Source organism: Eptesicus fuscus, chromosome 5 (genome assembly GCF_027574615.1).
Source record: "Eptesicus fuscus isolate TK198812 chromosome 5, DD_ASM_mEF_20220401, whole genome shotgun sequence".
NCBI lineage: Eukaryota > Metazoa > Chordata > Mammalia > Chiroptera > Vespertilionidae > Eptesicus > Eptesicus fuscus.
Window position 1 is genome coordinate 30,390,824 of NC_072477.1, and position 22,806 is coordinate 30,413,629.

The following is a 22,806-nucleotide window of genomic DNA, read 5'->3' on the forward strand; positions in this document are numbered from 1 at the left end:
AACTCTAATTTACTCAATGAAACATAAATTAAAAATAAGAAATCACATCTCCATAGTGCCAACTCACATAGGCCATTCGCTGAATCTGGGGCAGGCTCTCCATGATGTTTTGCTGTAAAGCTGCTACCTGACGGCGTAACTCTTGTATGGACTGTGCTAAGTCATCTGTTTCAAAAATCACTGACAAGTCTTCTAGATCCGTGAAAATGGAATGCAAAAGGTTATGTTTCTGTTCCGAATCTTCCAAAGCCATCTACATAGTGAGAAACAAATGGGGGTGGGGTGGGGGGAACATTAAGACACTGAAAGTAGATTACAATTTAAATCAGAGATTTAAGGCTCATTTGTCTCCACAGCTGAAACTCCTGGTCATTTCCAGTTTCGTAGTAAGACACTGAACACTACTGCCCATGGCGGCGGATGACTTCAGAGTGACTACGGACGGACCGGAGGGCTAGCGGCGGCCACTTTGCACCACATAACCCTGCCCTCCAGCCGTCCTCCATTATCTTCATTGTGAGGACCAGAAACACGACCTGTAGGCCATCCCTCTGGAATGTGGAATTGGGGCTAATGAAGCCTTTCAGGCTCTTCCCAATTGGTGGGACTGGTAATTCTGGGAAGGTGGGTTTGAGAGAAATAGCCGAGTGGAGTGGGGTGAGAGGAAGAGGCGTTCCTGGGCCTGCCAGCCCTGCCCAGTGCCAGTGCCCTTAGGCCTCACCACAGGTGCCGCGGACTCCCTTAGGCATCCCCAGAGCTTGAGTTGACCTGAACAACTTGATGCTAAGAGACCTCTATGTGATATAACCAAATAGGAGTGAAAAACACCCATTTATAGAACTCCTTGGACATTCCTCCTTATAATGTTCTGTCTTTTAATGATTATAAGGGCTCAACTTTCAAACTTAAGATTTGAAAATATCACAGCCACCTACTGGAAATGTTCAACCTGCTAACGTAGTCTTTAGGTAATTCCATTAAAAAATAACTGATATGGGAAAGAACATTTACTTATGCAACTAGAATTCCAATCATAAGCCTCTAAAATTAATCAGCTTACTCAGAATGCTTTATTGGCCTTATTTAAAATCCTAGAAGGAGAAAATTTTAAGAAAAACAAAACTGAAAACCCCAATGCTTTATACCAATAACACTATTTACAAAAGCATCAAAAAACATAAACTAGCCCTAGCCGGTTTGGCTTGGTGGATAGAGCATCGGCCTTCAGACTGAAGGGTCCCAGGTTCGATTCCGGTCAAGGACATGTACCTTGGTTGCGGGTACATCCTCAGTAGGGGGTGTGCAGGAGGCAGCTGATCAATGTTTCTCTCTCATCGATGTTTCTAACTCTCTATCCCTCTGCCCTCCTCTCTGTAAAAAATCAATAAAATATATTAAAACAAACAAACAAAAAAACCCCATAAACTACTTAGGGATAAATTTAACAATTTATAAGCAAGACCTGAAGACTACCAAAGTACATGAAGTACAAGTACATGAAGACTACCAAACACCACTGAAATTTTAAAGAGATAAAAGTAAATAAAAAGATATTTTATGTTCCTGGATTAGTACAGTCAATATAGTTAAGAGGTCAATTCTCGCCAAATTGATTTACAGAATAAATGCAATCACACTCAAAATTCCAACAGACCTTGTAGATATCAACAAGCTGATTCTAAGATTTAAATAAAAATGCAAAAGACCCAAAATAAATCTGAAAAAGAACTAAGTTGTAGAATGTACGCTACCACATTTCAAGACTTACTGTAAAGCTATAGCAATCAAGACTATCACCTTGGTGAAAGAATAGACACATAGATCAACAGAACATGAAAGCCCAGAAATAAACCCACATACATGAGGTCAACTGATTTTCAACAGGCATCAAAGTAATTCAATGGTGCGTCTTTTCAACAAATGGTCCTAGAATAACTGGATATCCAACTAGAAAAAAATGAACATCAATACTTGCCTTATACTATGTACAAACATTAACTTGAAATGGATCATAGACCTAAAATACGTTAAACTCTCAAATTTCTAGAAGATAGGAAGAAATCCTTGTGACCTTGAGTTAGATAAAGATTTCTTAGACATAACACAAAAAAATAATCCATAAAAGAAAAATACTGACAAATTGGATTTCATCAAATTAATAACATTTGTTATCTGAAAACACAATATGGAGAGAATGAAAAGAAAAGCCACCGACTGGGAGAATAAATCACTTATCTATTAAAGGACTGGTTTCTAGAATATTTTATAAATAAGTCTAACAACTCAATAATAAAAGGACGCAAAAAATTAAAAATGGGCAATAAAAAAATTGAACCTATACTTCAAAGAAGAAGTATAAAAATGTCAAATAAGCACATGGAGAAACTCTCAAACACATAAATCGACAGTCATTAGAGAAGTGCCATGTAAACCACAATGAGATACCACTATGTCACCAGAAAGGCTAAAATTTAAAAGACGGATAATAGCAAATGCAAACCAGAATATGGAGAAATTAGAACTCACATTGCCAGTGGGAATGAAAGATGCTACAGCCATTTTGGAAAACCATTAGGCAGTTTCTTATCTAGTTAGATATTTACCATAAAACCCAGCAATTATACTCTATGGTATTTATCAAATGAAATGACACAAAAGCATATATCCACACAAAGAGTTAAATATGAACGTTCACAGCATCTGTGCGCATCAAGGCCTGTGGTCGGAAGCTTCTAAGTTGGCCCCAGTGATCACCTCCTGGTATTCATGCCCTTATCATCACCGGGCTCAGTGACTTACTTCTAATACAACAAGCAGAAGCAAGGAGGTGGTGTCGTTTCCAAGATTAGAGTCTAGAAAGGCTGTTTCTGTCTTAGGAGCTCCCTCTCACTCTTTAATGTTGTTAAGCCAGCTGCCATGCCATGAGGCAGCCTTGTGGGGAGGCCCGCACGGCTGTGTATGGAAGTGGGTCTAAGGAGGCCTGTGCATGAGCTTGGATGTGAATCCTGCCGCCTCCCTAACCAAAGTGAGCCTTCAGACCAGCCCACAGCCTTGGCCGACACCTGGACTGCATTCTCCTGAGAGACCTTGAGCCAGGGGCACTCGGGGAAGGCGTGCCTGGATTCCTGACCCGCATTAACTGTGAGATAATAAGTGCTTGTTGTTTTAAGCTGCTAACTTCCGGAGTAACGTGCTACACGTCAATGCACCAGAAGGTGAAACAACCCAAACGTCCATACCTGGCGAAGGAATAAAGACATGGCATATTTCCCCATTCCTAGAATACTGTTCAGCAATCAAAAGAATAAACGGCCACCCTAGCCAGTTGGCTCAGTGGATAAAGCGTCAACCTGCGGACTGAAGGGTCCCAGGTTCGATACCAGTCAAGGGCACATGCCTGGGTTGTGGGCTGGATCCCCAGTGTGGGGTGTGCAGAAGGCAGCCAATCAATGATTATCTCTCATCACTGATCGATGTTTCTATCTCTCTCTCCTCTCCCTTCCTCTCTGCAAACAATAAAAATATGTAAAAAAAAATTTTAAAAAAAGAATAAACGACCTATAAACCTAACAAACTACATGAACCTCAAAAACATTATGCTAAGTAAAAGAAGTCAGGTACAAAATTCTACATACTGTATGATTCTATTTATAGGATGTTGTACAAAAGGCAAAACTACAGTAACAGGAGGCAACGAGTAAGCGGTGACAAACGGCTGAAGATGGGCGAAAGGGGCTGCCTGCAGAGGAGCGTGAGGAAACTCCTTGGGGTGACGGGAAGGTTCTGACATTGGTGGTGGTGGTGGTTACATAATTGCATGCCTTTATCAAAACTCATCTAAAAAATTTCATCTAGCTGTGAATTAAAATAGGTATATTTTACTATATTGAAATTATACCTTAACTTAGTTGATTAAAAAAAAATAAGTTGTTTTCCTATTTTTACAATGAAATTTATGTTCCTCTGATTCTTCATTACAACAGCAGTCTTTGGTTATGTACAGTATCTTTAGGTTATAAAAACCCATCTTAACAAATACAACCCGCATCGAAAGTTACAGTGCAATAAAAACAGACTTTTAATATATTTTATTGATTTTTTACAGAGAGGAAGGAAGAGAGATAGAGAGTTAGAAACATCGATGATAGAGAAACATCGATCAGCTGCCTCCTGCACACTCCCTACTGGGGGATGTGCCCGAAACCAAGGTACATGCCCTTGACAGGAATCGAACCTGGTACCCTTGAGTCCGCAGGCCGACGCTCTATCCACTGAGCCAAACCGGTTAGGGCAATAAAAACAGACTTTTAAAGCTTAGTAGAGAGTTTTGATACCTTTAAGAGTCATTTTAAAAATCATTCCTGGTAATGCTAGAAAAATGCAAAAGTGTATCCGAAAAGTAGAACAACTATTTTCAAAATAGGGATAACATGGGGTATTCATATCTGAGTAGTTATTTGCGACTTATTTTGCATTGGGGGATTAATTCGGGTACATTCTGTGGGAAATCAGCCTGCATCTCCCCTTCTCCCTACTTCTAAGCTCATCAACTAGAGTTCTCTCAGCTCTAGCTCACAAAGGCCAGCAAATGAGAGATACTTGCACACTTTTACATTTGTGTCAGTAGAAAGTAGCAAAGTCCAAATGCTTTGGCCTGAGTTCATTTTTGTACATTGTTTTTTAAATCTTATAATAAACATTTGAGGGAAAAGGCATAATTTCTCTCTTTTGTCTTTGCAACCTCCTTAATATGTTGAAAAACACAGGTGATTTAAAATAAAGGGGGATGTGGAGGCAGAAATCACAGGCAAGGGGAAGGATAGAAACAAATGGGTGAAAATGTAGCATCTTTATAATTATTCCTATAGGAGTACTTAGGGGTAAAATATGCCAACATATCTTAAACATCAGGGAGGTCTGAAGGCAGCTGTTCACTTAGGAACACACTGTGCTATCCTACAGATACAAAAGGGAGTCGGATCAACTGAGGTCTGATTACTCTAAGAGTTATAGAATAAACTTTTTCCTAAGAAATTCATACTCATGGTTAACTAGTATGAGAGAAGTGAAATATCTATCTTTATATATAAAAGGTCAATATGCAAAGTGTCCCCTCAGGAGTTCAATCGGGAGACCAGGAGTTTGATCACTCACTATGACGTGTGCTGACCACCAGGGGGTGGTGGTGCAGAACGAAGGAAGGCCCCGGCTGGAAGCTGGAAGGCCCCGATTGGCCCTGATCACTGGCCAGGCGTAGGGACCCTACCCATGTGCACGAAGTTCGTGCACTGGGCCTCTAGTCTCTATATATAAAACCTAAGCGACCGAACAACCGGTTAACCGGTCGCTATAATGCGCACTGACCACCAGGGGGCAGACGCTCAATGCAGGAGCCATGCTCTGGTGGTCAGTGAACTCCCACAGCCAACCTCCCGCAGCCCCGATCGGTCCTGATCGCCGGCCAGGCCAAGGGACCCCACCCGTGCACGAATTCTTGCACCGGGCCTCTAGTATATATATAAAAGGCTAATATGCAAAGTGTCCCCTCTGGAGTTCGACCAGGAGACTGGGAGTTTGATCACTCGCTATGACATGCATTGACCACCAGGGGGTGGTGCAGAATGAAAGAAGGCCCCAGCTGGCAGCCGGAAGGCCCCGATCGGCCCTTATTGCCGGCCAGGCATAGGGACCCTACCCATGCACGAATTTTGTGCACCGGGCCACTAGTACCTTCATAATAAAACTGAAGCCAATACTTGGCAGCTGGAAGATCTCGCAGCCCTGGCCCCAAATAGAAACATACTTCCACTTGTCTTGTCTCGTCTCTGTAAGCCAGCAAGGAGACAGGGCCCCTGCGGAGCACCGGGAAGGACAGGAAATCTGGAACCCTGGCATGCTGGAATTGGTGGGAACCATGGACTCGTTGGTTAATGCTGTGTAACTAATTACCACAAACTTAGCAGCCTCAAAATAAAACAAATTTATTATCGCGCAGGTTCCATGGCTCAAGAGTCCAGGACCAGATTAGGTGGGTGTTCTGCTCAGGAGGTTACAAGGCTGCAATGGAGGTGCCATCTGGAGCACGGGTTTCTCCTCCAAGTTCATTCAGGCTGCGGGCAGAACTCTGGAGTAGGACTGAGATCCCAACTACCTTGCTGGCTGTTGACCAGGGGTCACTCTCAGCTTCTAGAGGTTGCTCTGGGATCCTAACCCCATGGCCCTCATTATATGGCAGCTTACTTCCTCAAGCCAGCAGGAGAATCTCTCTCCAATTTGCTACTAGGGAGTCTAATGACCATATAAGCATGATTAATCATGTATGCCTGGGAGTGAGTGTCCCATTACCTTAGTAATATGATAATGTAACCTAATCGAGGGAGTGGCCATCTCATCACATACTCATATTCCTGCCCACACTCAAGGGGAGGGTTTTATACAGGTCATGTCCACCAGGGGACAAGAATATCGGGAGCCATTGTAGAATTCTGCCAACCAAAACCACCACCATGCAGAACAACATTCTTACGAGGAAAAAGGCCCATGGAAGAGACAAATAAATTACCCAAAAAGTCACGTGGTAGTTACCAGGACAGAAAGAACAAGATCCTGGTCTCCAAAAGCCCTGTCTAGAGCCCGCCAGTCTTCCAGACTCCCTTCTGCCATCTGGTGTGGTTGAAGAGAAGGTGGTTTTTCAGGGAAAAGGCGGGTGGGGGGAGTGGGGGCAGAAGCACCATGACGGTTAGCTGAGCTGCTGAGCATTCTGGACATTCTATGACACCCCGGAAACACGAAGGAACACTTACCTGAAGGGTGCTGGCGTGGTGACTCAGTGTCCTTGGAGAGTCATAGTCAGCAGGGTTAGCCAGCAAACGACTGGTATTTTCTATCCAGGCCTCAGTGCTTTTCAAAAGGTCATGATATTCCTCCATCTTAACTGTGGCCTGTGAAAGAGAGGTGGTGCCAAGCTCAGTCTGACTGATGCTCTCTACCTGAGTTGAATGATTCTTTTTTTTTTTTAATGTTGTTTTTTTTTTTTTAATTTATTTCAGAGAGAGGAAGGGAGAGGAAGAAAGAGATAGAAACATCAATGATGAGAGAGAATCATTGATGGGCTGCCACATGCACACCCCCTACTGGGGATCGAGCCCGCAAACCCTGCATGTGCCCTGACCAGGAATCAAACTGTGACCTCCTGGTTCATAGGTCGACACTCAACCACTGAGCCACACGGGCTGGACTGATTCTTGAATGAAGAATTTGTGGTTTTTAGTTGCAGGCCCTTTCCCTCCAGTTCTGATCCTTCCAACTTTTAAGACTGATCCTGACCGTAGCTGGAAAGGACTTAAGTCCTACCCCAAAAGCTACAGGCCTCCGCAAGGGTTTTGCATTAGCCTTAGTCTGGTTCCCACTGTTAGTTCATTCTGAAAATCAGATTTGTATTTTGCCCTCCTGTACTGGGCCTTGTCCTATAATAGCCCGGTTCCTCTGAGACTAGGACCCTGCCTCATACTTGTTAGGTCACAGGTACTGGTCGCCCACCCACGTCCCTGCTTAGAGGGGAAAGAGAAGGGTCCTGTTCCGAATGACATTTATTCTTGTTGCTGGCTCCTCCCTGGGCTCCTGAGATAGCCGCCGGAAATGCGGTGCTGGGGTCCAACTTCTGGATACTTCCTCTGCCTGCCCAGTCAGACTTCCCGCCGGTGCCAGCAGCGAAACCTATGCCCTCGGTGCCCACCTGAACCTGTCGTGTGGCTGTGAGGGAAACTGACTTTCGTTTTGTCTTACATCCATCTCGACACCACCACATGCTCTGTGCAGCCATCCCGTTCCCGCCGCACCTTGTTCAGCTGTGAGGTTCTAGCTTCTGCTCTCTGGGACACCTGCTGATACTGCTGGAAAGGAACCATCAGGCGGTCCATCCATTCCTGAGCCTGCCCCGGGTCCTGCTCCACGATGTCGTGCACCTCCGAGTCCAGCTCGTTGAGCTTGGAATGCCAGAGGTCTAGCTCATCCCACATTTTCTGCAGAAGGAAAGCATGAGGCAATCTGAATGCGGGCATCAATTCCTAGTGTTCACACTCTGCTGGCACTTATAAATGCTACCAAAACAATGCCACAGGCACAGTTATTCACGTACGCCCGGCCATCACTCATGACCTAAACTGAAAAACAAAACAAAACACTCTTCCTGAGCTGCCTTCACCCCAACAGTATTCACTTCAGTACAATGAGCGGTAAGGGAGCAGGAAGGCCTGGGCTTGTCCAGAGATGGATGACACCAAACAAGGTCCACACAACCCTCATCTTTCAAGAGCGAAGAGCTACCATTATGTTTATAAAGGGCTTCAGTTAATATTCAAACCTCTTCAGACCAGTACACACGTGTACTTTCTAGAAGACAATTGGTATTAAGTACAAAAATAAAACTACTAGAAAGTGCCAGTTCGAACTCGGGATTAACGCAGTCGCTGCAAGTTCTACCCACAGGTACTGGCAGCAACCACTTTGGGCTCAAGAAACGGATAGGTTGGATTCCAACCTGGACCTGTCTGGCCAGAGGAGGTCTCAAAGGTAATATATTTAATTCTTACGTAATGTTTGCTTAAGAACATAATTTCTAGAGATGAGAAAATCTTATTGCTTGAATGAGAATCCTCTATTTACGAAGAGTCCAAGATTTTGTCCAATGGCGAGCCATATTCGGACCTATTTTTAAAAGTCTCCATTTATATTAGAAAGTTTCCTTAAAATTTAGATTAGAATAAGAATGCTCTCTAGATGCAGGTTTACTTGGGAGTTTAGAGGGGGACTATTATGTTACTGTACAGTTTTATCTAAGACTTTATTTCTTAAGACTGTTTACAAGGAAAATAAAATTGGAATTTCTATTTTCTTGTTTCTCCTTGCAGTCTAAAGAAAAGCTGCTAAAACTATTCAAATCCTACTAAAATATTTTTATTGTTATTGTATTTTTATTTGCCTACCAAATAAGAGTCATAAATGTTCCATATTTTATCCTCCAGTAATATTTCACTTTAGAAAACCAAAGACTCTAAGAAATGCTCCAACATAGAAACACGTTAGCCTTTGTTTTATATATTTATGTATTTACTAGAGGCCCAGTGCATGAAATTCGTGCATGGGGCTGTGTGTCCCTCGGCCCAGCCTGCACCCTCTCCAATCTAGGACATCCCTCTCATAATCCAGGACTGCTGGCTCCCAACTGCTCACTTGCCTGACTTCCTGATTGCCCCTATCCGCTCTGCCTGCCAGCCTGATCACCCCCTAACCACTCTCCTGCCAGCCTGATTGATGCCTAACTGCTCCCCTGCCAGGCTGTTTGACCCTAACTGTCCTCCCCTGCAGGCAGGTCACCCCTAACTGCCCTCCCCTGAAGACCTGGTCACCCTAACTGCCCTCCCCAGCAGGCCTGGTCCCCCCCAGCTGCTCTCCCCGGCAGGCCTGGGTCCCCTCCAACTGTCCTTCCCTGCAGGCCCGGTCACCCCCAACTTCCCTCCTCTGCCAGCCTGGTCATCCCTAACTGCCCTCCCCTGCAGGCTTGATCGCCCCCAACTGCCCTCCCTTTTAGGCCTGGTCCCTCCCAACTGCCCTCCTCTGCTGGCCTGATTGCCCACAACTGCCCTCCCTTGCAGGCCTGGTCCCTCCCAACTGTCCTCCCCTGCTGGCCATCTTGTGTCCACATGAGGGCAGCCATCTTTGACCACATGGGGGCAGCCATCTTGTATGTTGGAGTGATGGTCAATTTGCATATTACTCTTTTATTAGATAGAATAGAGGCCTGGTGCACAGGTGGGGGCCAGCTGGTTTGCCCTGAAGGGTGTCCCGGATCAGGGTGGGGGTTCCCTCGGGGCGTGGGGCAGCCTGGGCGAGGGGCCCGTGGTGGTTTGCAGGCCAGCCACACCCCCCGGCGACCCAAGCGGAGGCCCTGGTATCTGGGATTTATTTATCTTCTATAATTGTAGAAGCTTTGTAGCCTTGAGCAGAGCCAAGCCTCCTGCTTGCTCCATGGTGGCAGCCATTTTTGTTGGGATTTATTTATCTTCTATAACTGAAACTTTGTAGCCTTGAGTGGAGGCTTAGGCCTGCCAGGATGTGCCGAAAGCTTGGCTTCCTCTATTGCTGGGGAAACCCAAGCCTCCTGCTTGCTCCGTGGCTGCAGCCATCTTGGTTGGGTTAATTTGCATACTCGCTCCTGATTGGCTGGTGGGCATGACTTGTGGATGTAGCGAAGTGATGGTTAATTTGCATATTACTCTTTTATTAGGGTAAGATTTTTATATCAGTCTAATCAAGATAAGATCCTGACTCTCCTTTACTTGTGAAAAGGCCAGTTCACAATCATAGGCTCTCAGGGAGTTGAGTATATTCCCACCATGAAAAAACTGAGAACAATTCTTCTCCACCATGCTTTTCTCAGGATGGGGGCGCCCTTCGGATCTGGGTTAGGATCTCTGTAGGTCAGATTAATCCCCAAAGCACACCCTGTAATGATGAACAGGGGGAATACCAAATGCTGAAGGAAGTTAAAGGAGAATGTTACCTTTTGAATTTCTTGAGCTTTCTCAATACTTTTGCTTTTCTGCTGCAACATCTTTTCAACCTTGTGAAGCCCCTTGTTAATTTCATCTATTTTTCTACTCATTGCATATGATGGTGAACTTTTCAAGACTTCGTTGCTAATCTGTGACAGTGGGAGACAGACACATTTGGTTTAGTTAGAAACTGTTTTCTGCACTCTATTCCCAGGTTCAAACGATAAAAGGGTTAACCACACTGTTATATGCTTTTACTTATAAAAAAAAATCTTTTAACAGTTCCGGGAAAAATGCCAAACCATACTGGCTAATGCGTTAATGAGAGGGTACATTAGCAGATGAGGAAATGGCAGCTGTGCCCACCAGATCTGTTAAATCCAACCAAAAAAAAAAAAAAAATAGAGAAAACCACAAATACAAATTTGTTGAATGTAATCCACAGTATAACTTATAGCTATGTGTGATATTGGGCAAAACTACTTAGTGGACTGTTTGAAACATACCCCAGTGGAGCAAATGATAATGAAAGAATTCCTGAGAGATAAATTATTTATTATACAGTCTCTCTCCATTTTATGAGAAAATCCTCTGTCCAGAACTGTTTTCCATAAAATAAAACTTATTCTCAAGCTGACTTTCAAAATGTAATTCCCGCCTTCACAGTCATGAGGGTAAAACCACCTTGAGGATGCACAAAGCTTAGTATCCTCTGTGTGAGCGTTTCCAGACTGTTTTCACGGAACTCAGAAATCTAACTGAACGGTGTAATTTTCTACCTGAATGGTTTTCTTAAGAATATAACTTGGACTAGGAAAGGTAACAAATGAATGTTGAATGTGTCATTTTTCAAAAACCTGATTAGTTCGTGTGCCTGCTTATTTTTTAGGCTATGTTGATTAGGTTTTCTTCCAGCAGCCACTCAATAACGAAGTAATAATTTATGCTTGTATGCAATCCTTTAACTCTTTTAAACACCACTGTATCTGCACCACCACCGAGACTAGAACAGCCCAGTAAAAACAGTATACAGACGCAGAAGCTGAACACAGACTTGTTTAAGTTAAGGTCAGATATCAAGGGAGAGGCTGAACTTGTCCCTAGAAGCCCCGAGTTGACGGACTCCAGAGTCCAGGCTCTTTGCACAACATCAAGCTGCTGATTCTGTTGTAAAATGGCTTATTTCACAGACCATACAGCACAGTCAGGAATTTTAGAGGGGGAAAGATGAATCCTGTACTGGGTTTTTCATCACTGTATAGCTTTTTATTGTTATGTAACAAATGGCCACAACATGAAGTTTTCTGGTACGTCGGGCAGTTATTCCCCGGGCAGTAATGTTCATCCTTTAGGAACATTAGGAGAGATGGGGACTTAGGAAAAGGACACTGCTGTCTGAACGAATGGCACGGCGCCTGCAGCCTGGATCCTTTAGACACATCACACCATAAAAACCAGCTGCTGTTCGCTACAAACACACAAGCTACAGTTGGAATGTTCAATGTTAAATTCAAGACAGATTTTGTTCATTCCTTCACTTGCTTAGGGATTTTTCACAGGAGGTAGTCACAAGAACGAATTTAGTTTTCTCTCAAGACATTCTGTATTCTCTTAAAATAAAATCAATAGTACATGATTCTATTGCATGTTAAGGCAACAAGATTTCTTGTAACTATACATTAGGAGTTTACATGATTTTTACATAGGTCGGATTTCCCCAAGGAAACTGCATAGAAGTTAACTGAGTTTGAAATCTTATTTTGTGTGCATTTAACGTCTGTTTAATTAACTAAGTTAGAGGTGTTCTTGCCTCTAAAAAGCAATACAAAAATCCTTCTGTGGATGCCAAATAGAACAGAATTTAGTTCTGCTGGATCCGACCTGCCTTTTTATGATTCAGTAACACTGCCTGGCTGAATTCCTATGCTTGGACTATGAAATAGTTCCCACTCCTTCTAAGCTGGACTCTCAGGTGTAAAGATGTGCCCAGGTATGATTTATGAGAACTGTGTGAGCACCATCATTAGGAAGACACTGTGTGCTAAGTGCTAGGCCTAGTGTCTTGTGAAATGTGTATTCTTACTGCCCTTGGTTGCTATTTAAAAATGTACAGGGAATACGTTTTAAAACAACGTATTACTCATGTCTGTAATTTTAAACTGATTGTCCAGTTTTTTTTAAAAAAAGGCAAGTGAAAGATAACCCATAACTATTTTTAAATGCAAGAGAAGAAAAACGAAGCATCTTGACAGCTAAACGTAAACAGATTACCTAATTCTGTTTATGTCACTTGTTTAGAGCGATTTCATCTCAGTATTCAGTACACAAAATTGTCACTTAACCAAACTCTATAAAAACAGGTATAGCTGAAATCAAGGCAAAGGAAAATATAATATTAAGTGACATTTCTTCTTCTTTCTATTCACTCAACGCCATAAATAACAACACTGGTACAAACGTTATTACCTTCTCCTCTAGGTCCTCCAAAGCTTTTCTGCATTCTTCCACCTGCGTGTCAATCTCTGCGGGAACTATGGTGTACATTTCAGAATACTTGATTCGGAGTTTTTCCATAATATTCTCTAAGGTTAGCTTCCCTTTCTTAAAGGTGCTTTGGAGCTCCTAAAAACATCACGAGAAAGTTTTCAATACTCACAGGACTGGGGAAGCGTTTACCTCTACAAATAAAAAGCAGCTTTGCAGCGCATCCTTACGATTTCAATGAGCACATTTTGCATGACAAAACCTCACTATTGATACAAGCTGATTACGCCTGGGAGATACTCCTTCTGGTCAGATGATGCTTTCTAATTTGTAAGAATTAAACTGGATATCTCTTCACAGTGTCAAACCATTGTCCCGAGGAGACATTACAACATCTCCTGCTTCTCAAGTACCTCTAGGAGTTAGCTGGATCGCAGTGGCAGCCTTGATCTTAAAAAGCTGCAAGTAGCAAAAAGTTTCAAAGAAGTTTCTCTCTCTCTCTTTTTTTTTTTGGTTGTTTTGTTATTAGCTTGTTGCCATTTCTGCTTCTTCCTACATTATCATCACAATGACTCAAGGCCACTAAAAGCCCTTGGGCTTGAAGCAGAAGTGTCTGCTTTCATGTAATGGGACAGCCCCGTGGAGCTCCATTTCTTTCAAAGAGGAGGGTTCCAGTTCCACCCAAAGAATGTGGGTTTCAGGAGATAAAAGAAACCTGAACAAACGGTCCATTGGTTGTGGCCTAGAAACAAAATCTGATCTACGTTCTCCTGCACTAATTATAAAGGAGAAGCTCATTTGTTTGGGAAAGTTTCCCAAAGATCAAGTGGAAAAATACTCTCTGACTCCGCTGCGGCTCTTTTGGGGTTTGCTTTGTTTTGAGAGGAGCTGTTTAGCAGCATTATTTGTGCTAATGGACTGAGTCGCTGCACGGAAGAATGAGTCCGATTTTGAATGACTCCACGATGCGTCACTGTTTTCCTTTTCTCAACCCTCAGCGGAGGACACGTCTAGAGAGGGAAGGCGAAAGGACAATGCCAGGCAGGCAAAGGCGGGGTTTGAGGTACAGTGCCCCCCTGTTTTATCTGGGCCTAGTAGCACAGGTCTTCATTCAGAGCTGCCCGGGGATGGCTGCCCCGCGAAGACTACCTCGGTGAGAGAAAGTCTCCCTTTACAACACCGATAACCAACTCCGATTAACAACAGTGTGCGACTTTTGAATAAACTCCCGAATGTCATTTTTGCCTGTTATCACTGGACCGGAATAAGAGGTCACCCTGGAGAAAAAAAAAATGCGTTCCTAAATGACTCCGAGGTGTGTGCACAGCTCCTGGGATACTGTGTTGCCATATATACATTTGGTTTTCATCCCTGGTTTCTGGCAAGGCTTCTAAAACTCTTCAAATTTCCTAAATGTGGTGAGACGAGCATCTTTTGTTATTTATGATTCAACCCAAACCTGAGTTTATGCAAATGAGATGACTCCTTTGGTGCCCCAAGATACTAGTAGCTACGTGATGGGGGCTGGTTGCCAGAGGAACCAACACTTGTAACCCCACAGAAACCTCATTTCTTTAATCTGACGGCTTCTCCTTCTTCCCTTCCGGTTCGAACTGGCCTTGCTCAGCCTAGAAGCACCCTGGCTCACCCAGGCCCCCCTCTCCTTTACGCCTTAATCGTTAAGCCCTCGGGACACTGAGGTTCTGGTGGGCATCAAATAATCTTAGGGACAAAGGCCTGGGTCTGTTGACCACAGAGACAGAGTTTCAGTCAAACTAGAGACAGCAGCTAGGCCTCAGTTGGGTTTCAGCTCTAGACCCAGAAAAGCGGAACGACGCCCCCAACCATCCCCTTGCAAAACCAGACAGAGCAATGCCATGGCTAATGTCAGGACCGATGCAAACGATCAACTACTCCCTACCCTAGTGCTGACCTATCAACAAGACCAGGACCTAAACAGGACCCCAGCTCCCTTAACCACCATGATTAATGATCTTCCCTATACAACCCATCCCTGGAAGCCTTCAGGGAGCCAGGCTTAGCGCAATGCTCACCTGTGACCCCGGGTTTGGCTTCATTTCCTTAACTAATGAACCTTTACTTTCTTTGCTACAAGCTCCTGTTGGCATTTGGTTGGGCTTTGGTGCAGGCAGGAGAATGAACCCATGTCGTTGGTAACAGTTAGAATGAAATGTCTGCTTCACTTCCCATCCACTGGGAAAGGAGAGGGGCCAGGGGTTGAGTTAATCACCAACCAGCAATGATTTAACCAATCATGCCTACGTAATGGACCCTCCATACAAACCCCTAAACGACCATTGGAGCTGATGAACACATCGAGGTGCTAGGACAGTGGCACAGGCAGTGAGGGCATGGAGGCTCCATACCCCTTCTCCCATACCTTGCCCTCTGCATCTCTTCCCTTCGGCTGTTCCTGAGTTGCATCTTTCACAATAAATCGGTAATAGTAAGTAAAGTGTTTCTCTGACTTCTTTGTTTTTTTTTTAAATATATTTTTATTGATTTCAGAGAGGAAAGGAGAGGGATAGAGAGATAGAAACATCAATGATGAGAGAATCATTGATCGGCTGCCTCCTGGCACGCCCCCTACTGGGGATCAAACCCGCAACCTGGGCATGTGCCCTTGACCGGAATCGAACCCGGGACCTTAAAGTCTGCAGGTCAATACTCTATCCACTGAGCCAAACCGGCTAGGGCAATGTTTCCCTGACTTCTGTGAGACATTCTAACAAATTATTGAACCTGAGGAGGGGATATATAGCCTGCCAGTCAGAAGTACCAGAGGCCTAGGACTTGCTGTTCAGTGTGTGAAGTGGGGGCAGTCTTGTGGGACTGAGCCCTTAACCTGTGCTAACTCCTGGTAGTTAGCGTTAGAACTGAAGTGAATATTAGGACACCCAGTCGGTGTACAGGGAGTTGCAGAATAGGTTGGGGTGGAGGGGGGCCGGGGAACCACACATTTACTGTCAGAAGCGTTGTAAATAAAAACAGTTCCACCCTATCAGAGGTAAGATATTACATCCTACAAATGAGAGTTGTCTAACATGCTACTCAGGAATGGTCAGAGGTCCTTGTTCATCAAACACACTTAAAAAATGGTTGAAAAAGGGCTACTTGGTCCAAACTGGCCTACTTCCCAACCTGGTCTTAACCCTCTGCTCTCCAAGCACACTGATCTTCTGTGGCTCTGCCCACACCGTGCCACAGGGCCTTTGCATGTGTTTTCCTCTCTCCTGGACTCTTCCTCCACTCTAGTCACTGAGTTACCTCTGTCCCAAGAACTCTGGATTCAAGACTGCAAACCTGTATCCATCACATTTACAAGTTCATTCCTGACTTACCTCAAACTGCTCTGCCCTTTCTGGGTGGTCTTGTAATCCCATATTTTGCAGAGAAGATGTGGTCTGTTGAAATAAATTCTTCAACGTAATTAATTCTTCTGTGAAGGAATGTCTCTCTTGGATTTCATTCTGCACCAATTCCTTATTCTTTTGAGCTTTCTGAAAAAGCCTAAAATATAGCATCAAAATAAAATTGTACCTCTATCCTGTTCATCTGTGAAATAGTGTTATTTCAACAATTAACACGATATCTGCATAGCTCACAAAATATTTTTGAGAGAAAAGTGCTAGTTTCCATGATTTATATACTACTAGAGGCCCGATGCACGAAGATTCGTGCAAGAATGGGCCTTCCTTCCCCTGGCTGCCGGCACCGCCTTTGCTCTGGCCGGAGCAGCCTTTCTGCCTTCCCACACTGCCCAGAGGCCCGGAGCGGCTGGGGTGGTGCGGAACACCTGTGTCCCACCCTGCCCCCAGCCACTCGGCGCCTGCGTATGCAAATTAACCAGCCATCTTTGTTGGGTTAATTTGTGTACTCACTCCTGACTGGCTGGTGGGCATCGCGAAGGTACGGTCAATTAGCATGTTACTCTTTTATTAGGTAGATATATACAAACATATATCAAATTCTATCAATCAAAACCCTCTCCAAAAACTTTAATCCCAAAATACCCTCTTTTCAACTTGATATAACACTTGCCATCGCTAGCCTGTTTTTCTCCATGTAATCTTTCGGTTCACCCGAACATGACTTAGAGGTGAGAATGGAGACATGGGTAGGTTCTGGGGGACAGACAACCCCACTAGCCTTTTTATCTCAGCTGCCCCACTTGCTGTGAATGTAACCAGAATTGCAGAAGAGGCGTTTAGGAGGGTAAAATCTTTCCTGAGAGCTATTTGGCAGGTGTCTCCAGCTGTAAATGTACTGTATCCTCTCACTCACTGACTCTGCTTCTCAGCATCTTTCTTAATGAATTCATTACAGATGCAGACAGAGATTGTGGCATAAAAATATTCACCGCAGCGGTTTTATAAAAGTAAAATAAATTGCATACAATTTAAAGTTTCTATATTAGGGGGCTTGTTAAATAAATTATGGCATAACCACATGATGAAAGATTTTAGAGCTATGTTTTAGACAGTATTAATGGCATACTCAAATAAACATGGTATGCTGATAAATGATTCTGCAGAATATAAAACAGTATAGTAATATGTTTGCAATTTGTTTGAAAGCATAATCATAGTTTGAAAAAAATGACAAGAAAGAAGTGATTGGCAGTGGTTGTTGCTGAGTGGTAAAATTAAAGGTGAGGTTTATATTAATCTTTATAATGCCCCACATTCTCTAATCTTTCTATAATAAATATATGTACTACTAACTTAGAAAAACAGCAAACAGAAAAATAAAACAAAGTGTATTTGACCTCAGTAATACCAAGATGAAGAACATGTGCTTATTTTATCGTTGTAACCTTTTCTATCCCTTCCTATACTTATCTGTGTTGACTCAATTCTGTCATATCACTTGTCATTATCCTATAATCTATCTATATGTATAAAAGCCTAAGCAACTGTTAGACCAGTCGCTATGACGTGCACTGACCACCAGGGGGCAGATGTTCAATGCACAGGCATGGAATCATGGAACAGACTGATGAATCTCAAAGGGAAGGGGGTAGAGGGGAGGGTGGGAAGTGATTAACCAAAGATCTTATATGCATACTAGTGGCCTGGTGCACAAAATTCATGCACAGGGGGTGGGGAGTCCCTCAGCCCGGCCTGCATCCTCTCCAATCTGGGACCCCTGGCTCCTAACCACTCACCTGCCTGCCTGCCTGATCGCCCCTAACCACTCTGCCTGCCAGCCTGTTTGCCACCTACTGCCCCTCCCGCTGGTCTGCTTGCCCCCCAATGGCCTGATCGCCCCCAACTGCCCCCTCCCTGCTGGCCTGATCGCCCCCAACTGGCCCCCCTGTCAACCTGCTCACCCCCAACTGCCTCCCCTGGCCTGATCACCCCTAACTGCCTCTGCCTTGGCCCCGCCACCATGGCTTTGTCCGGAAGGTCTCCAGTCTAATTAGCATATTACCCTTTTATTAGTATAGACTAGAGGCCTGTGGAGGGATCGGGCTGAAACCAGCAGTCTGACATCCCCCGAGGGGTCCCGGATTGTGAGCAGGCACAGGTTAGGCCGAGGGACCCCACCGGGCCTCTTGTAGTTTGTATTTTTTAACGTATTTTCTGAATTTTAAACCTGAGCTGTCAAACATGTCTCCGTAACAGTGGTTCATAAGCTCTCACTTATTGCATCGCTCCTGCATGGCCGTAATCTCCCGGACAGCGGGGGCAGGCTCCGAGGCGCCAGAGCTCCGGGAGGCCGGGGCGCGCTGGGCGCTCCGGCAGCGCTGGAGGAGCAGCAGCAGCAGCAGCTGCTGCTTCTCTGCCGTCTCCTCGTATTGGTGCAGACACTCCCGCAGCTCAGAGAGTTCCGCCGTGGAGGCTGCCTCTTTCGTTTTGGAAATTTCAGGGAGTTCTTCTTGAAGATTATCTAAAATGATTGCCTCTCGTTCAACCTAATTCAACAAACAGAAAGAGAGGGCTAAAGTTAGTAAAATATAGTCTTACCACTGCAGGACTGGAAACAAACAAACATAGACGTCTGTGCGCTGGTTCCCAGAGGGCTCCTAAGGCCGTATCCTACCTCAAAGTAACATTTGTCTGTTTACAGGGGAATATTACACCTGCACTACCAGAATCCCACAGTGCCCAGCTACTGATCCTGAAGATGTGCGACTAAAGTGAAGTGCTGCTGTTAAGAGCTGAAGGAAACGCTGCTGAGTATTCTCATAAATAATTTCTCCTTCAGGTTTCAGTTGCATAAAGCCATGGTTTCTCCTTAGACGCCCATCAGGTGGTTAGAATGAGCTCCACCGAACTGCACTCACTAAGTCTGAGGCTGGGCAACGACTGGGTACCTTCTCTATGGTTCTCTCTTCTTTCACACCCGATCCCTCTATGCTCAGAAAAGTATAGTGTGGCTCAGTGTCTGAGCGTCAACCTATGAACCAGGAGGTCACGGTTCGATTCCTGGTCAGGGCATATGCCCAGGTTCCAGGCTCGATCCCCAGGGTGGGGTGTGCAGGAGGCAGCCAATCAATGATTCTCTCTCATCGTTGATGTTTCTATCTCTCTCCCTCTCTTTTCCTCTCTGAAATCAATAAAACATATATTTTTAAAAAGTAAGTCCACTATGTCCTCATTACCCTGACACCTACCCCACAGGAAAAACAGCCCAAAATGCTGACCTAATCATGTATTTTCCGACAGCGATGTGCGGAACCCAGAAAGGCATGACCTCATCCATCACATACGTGGAAACTGAAGTTCTATCAGCCCTGAACTCAGAATGAAGATACCGACAATCAGATCTGCTTCTGCATCTCTCCTCAAACCCCCTGGCTCTGCTCTTTCATCATGTCTGCCCTAGCGTCGCGGACTCTCCTCAATGCTCCAGCCCAGTCAGGCATCTTGCAATCTTGACATTACTGAGCATCGTACTGGTCAACTACATGTATGATAGTGTGCTAACTCAAATGATGAACGAGGACCTGGGTGCTCTGGGGTAGACAGTAAAACCTATGGAAGAAAATTTAGGAATTCTAGCATTAAGTTCCCAGGGGCCCAATGGTCTGGGGCATGGCCGAACCTCTCAGGTAAGGATCAAGTTGTTCAGAGCACCATGCTGGGAGAGTCTGTAGGATTCTGGAGGCAGTATATGCCGCACTTGGCTTTGCTCAGATGCCTCCATCAGATGGCTGCCAATGTCGAGGGGGCTCTGGAGAAAAGAAGGCACTGCTCCAGGGCTGGACCGTGGAATGGGCTGCCCTACCATTTGAGCCATATAGCCCACTTGAGTCCCAATCGCTAGAATGCATGGGTGCAGGTGTAGACTGGCCCCTCGCTGAGACCCCGTTATGGTACGTGTGCTTCCCGTCCCCTCAAACCTAAATCCAGTTGTATCAGGAGTCCTGGCTCTCGTGCAGGCAGCTGTCATTCCCGCCGGGGATTGAGATAAAGGTCCCACGGGGTTGTTTTGCAGCCCCCCTGACAAAGGACCGGCATGCAAAGAAAGGAGCTGCTCTCCTGACAGAGGTAACTGTACATCTAGGGTTTCCAACATGCATCCGGGTTGGAAGAACTGTGTCTGTGAACCAGGACTTAACGGAGCATCTCTGGGTGCTTCTGTGCCCAGTGAGAATGACACATGGGCACCTGCAGCACCCAGGACCCAACAAGAGTAAGAAGCAAGCCGAGGCTCTGACCTGCCCTGTTTCCGTTCTCCTAGTCCCTGCTGTCTGCCGTGCGTTGGTAAGTGATTAAGGAGGGAGGAATAACTTTTATTAGGATGATAATTTTACTCAAAAGCCAGGCAATTCTCCAACCTATGAATGGATAAACAAACGGCCGTACATGTGCCCAGTAGAATATTACTCAGGAATAAAAAAAAGAAATGAACTACTGATACCAGCGGTAACAAGAATGAATCTCACATGCATCACGCTTAGTGAAAAGAAGCCCGACTCGAAAGACCACAAATTATCCGAGTCCATTTCTATGACATTCCGGAAATGCAAAAACAGATTAAAGGTTGCCACGGGCTGGAGGTGGTGGAAGGAGATGCCTACGAAGGGGCACACAGGAACTTTCTGGGGCGATAAACATTCTAAATCTGGATTTTGTTGGTGCTCCTATAACTGTATGTACTTGCCAAAATTCAACAACCTTTATACCAAAAAGGGTGAATACAGCCCAAGTCAGGGAAATAGTTGCCACAAAGATTATGCATCCACTCTTCCACATACAAGAGGCTCTGCAGCCCCTGAATGATTTTCCTTAGACACAAAATTCTAACAAAATTGATTATAAAATGTTTAGGCTCAGAGTCAATTATAAAGTAGAGTCTAGAAAGGGAGAAGAAACCGTAAGAAAACACAGTGACGGAGACTGAACATCCTGCAACCAGCAGAAATAGAAACCGGTACAGAAAGGCCTTCTGGACTTTTGGTACAAGGGCAAGAAGCCAGCTTTATTCCTCCCATTAGCTTTGAGGATACGACTTTACTCTAGCACGCTGTGTTCAGCCAAGCAAAAAATAATGATTCTGAATAACCAGAAGTGAGTAATTAAATCAAGCAAATGAAAACAGAGGTAAGAAGTTCATAAAAATTTAAATTGATTTTTAATTTGTAAATGTAAACAGAGCTTGTTTTAAAAAAATCTACGTATGCAAAACCTTTCTTCCCTAAAGATACTGAATTACTGTATAACTACTAACATTTTAAAAACAGAAATTCATTTCATCACATAGAGATTTACAACCATGCTAACAGGATCTTGCACGTATAGGCCTTTAGATGACCTAGTTTTTATTGAATGGATAAAAGCTATTTTAAAATCTTGCATCAATTCGGTATGGGTAAACATCATTTAAGTTGATACTTTGGCCATTCAACTCCAGAGTGTAAGTTTGAATCCACTGCTACCACTCACTTATGATTTTAGGCAAGTTACTCAATCTCACTGTCTTACTTTTCACATCTATGGAATGAAGATTATAAAAATATCTACCTTTTAGAATTCTTGTGAGGACAAACGATAATACATGTAAAGAGCACAGAACTATGTATGACACATGTTCAATAAACACCCATTAAGTGTTAGTCGTTACTGTTATTACATGAGGACATATTTCGTTTTTGCTACTCTTTGAAAAACACATTTTGTTAGCAGATATTGTAAAATGCTTTATGAATAATTACAAAGTGCTAAGTGAATGTGGTCTGAATTAATAAAGTATAATTGCAAATAGGTATATAGCAGTAGCGAGGCAATGTAATAAAATAAAAAGCCTTAGACTGGGGTTTAAATAAGAGATGTCACTCAGGAAATATTTACTAAGCCCACTACGTGCAAAGCCGTGGTTGGATACTAAAGTCACAATGGTGAGCAAAACAGATGTGGTCCCAGCCCACGGGAGCTTATAGCTCAATCACTGGAAGGTCTTGTGACAACTTAAATCTCTCAGTGCCTCAGTTTCTCTATCAATAAAATGGGAATCAGTCCTGAGTGCAATGCAAGGATTCAGTGACATCATGTGTGAACTGCCTTCTCAGCATTGCACACAGCCTACTGTAGTAATTCAATAAACAGTGTCATTATGAATGAGAAAGAATGAGGCTAGCTTTTCTGCTAGAAGCATACTTTATAATGTATTTACTCATTAAACCCCACCAGCACCACCAAAATGATATTCATCTTCAAGAATATCAAGTTTTAAGCAAGAAAATATGATAGTACTAAACATTTAAATCCCAAAGCATGTATTCTACTTCTAATGAAGTACT

At 44.0% G+C, this 22,806-nt stretch overlaps 1 protein-coding gene across 1 annotated transcript in view; it reads right to left on the reverse strand.

The window, feature by feature from the left end:
• The window catches only part of SYNE2 (spectrin repeat containing nuclear envelope protein 2), a 307,542-nt gene that overhangs the window by 114,683 nt on the left and 170,053 nt on the right, over nucleotides 1-22,806 (reverse strand). The window contains exons 52-58 of the mRNA XM_054715998.1: nucleotides 18,704-18,975; nucleotides 16,400-16,568; nucleotides 13,020-13,175; nucleotides 10,562-10,702; nucleotides 7,839-8,021; nucleotides 6,804-6,941; nucleotides 68-253 (exon numbers count right to left, since the gene is read on the reverse strand). Coding sequence (XP_054571973.1) covers nucleotides 68-253; nucleotides 6,804-6,941; nucleotides 7,839-8,021; nucleotides 10,562-10,702; nucleotides 13,020-13,175; nucleotides 16,400-16,568; nucleotides 18,704-18,975 — 1,245 coding nt within the window. The remainder of the gene's footprint in view (nucleotides 1-67; nucleotides 254-6,803; nucleotides 6,942-7,838; nucleotides 8,022-10,561; nucleotides 10,703-13,019; nucleotides 13,176-16,399; nucleotides 16,569-18,703; nucleotides 18,976-22,806) is intronic.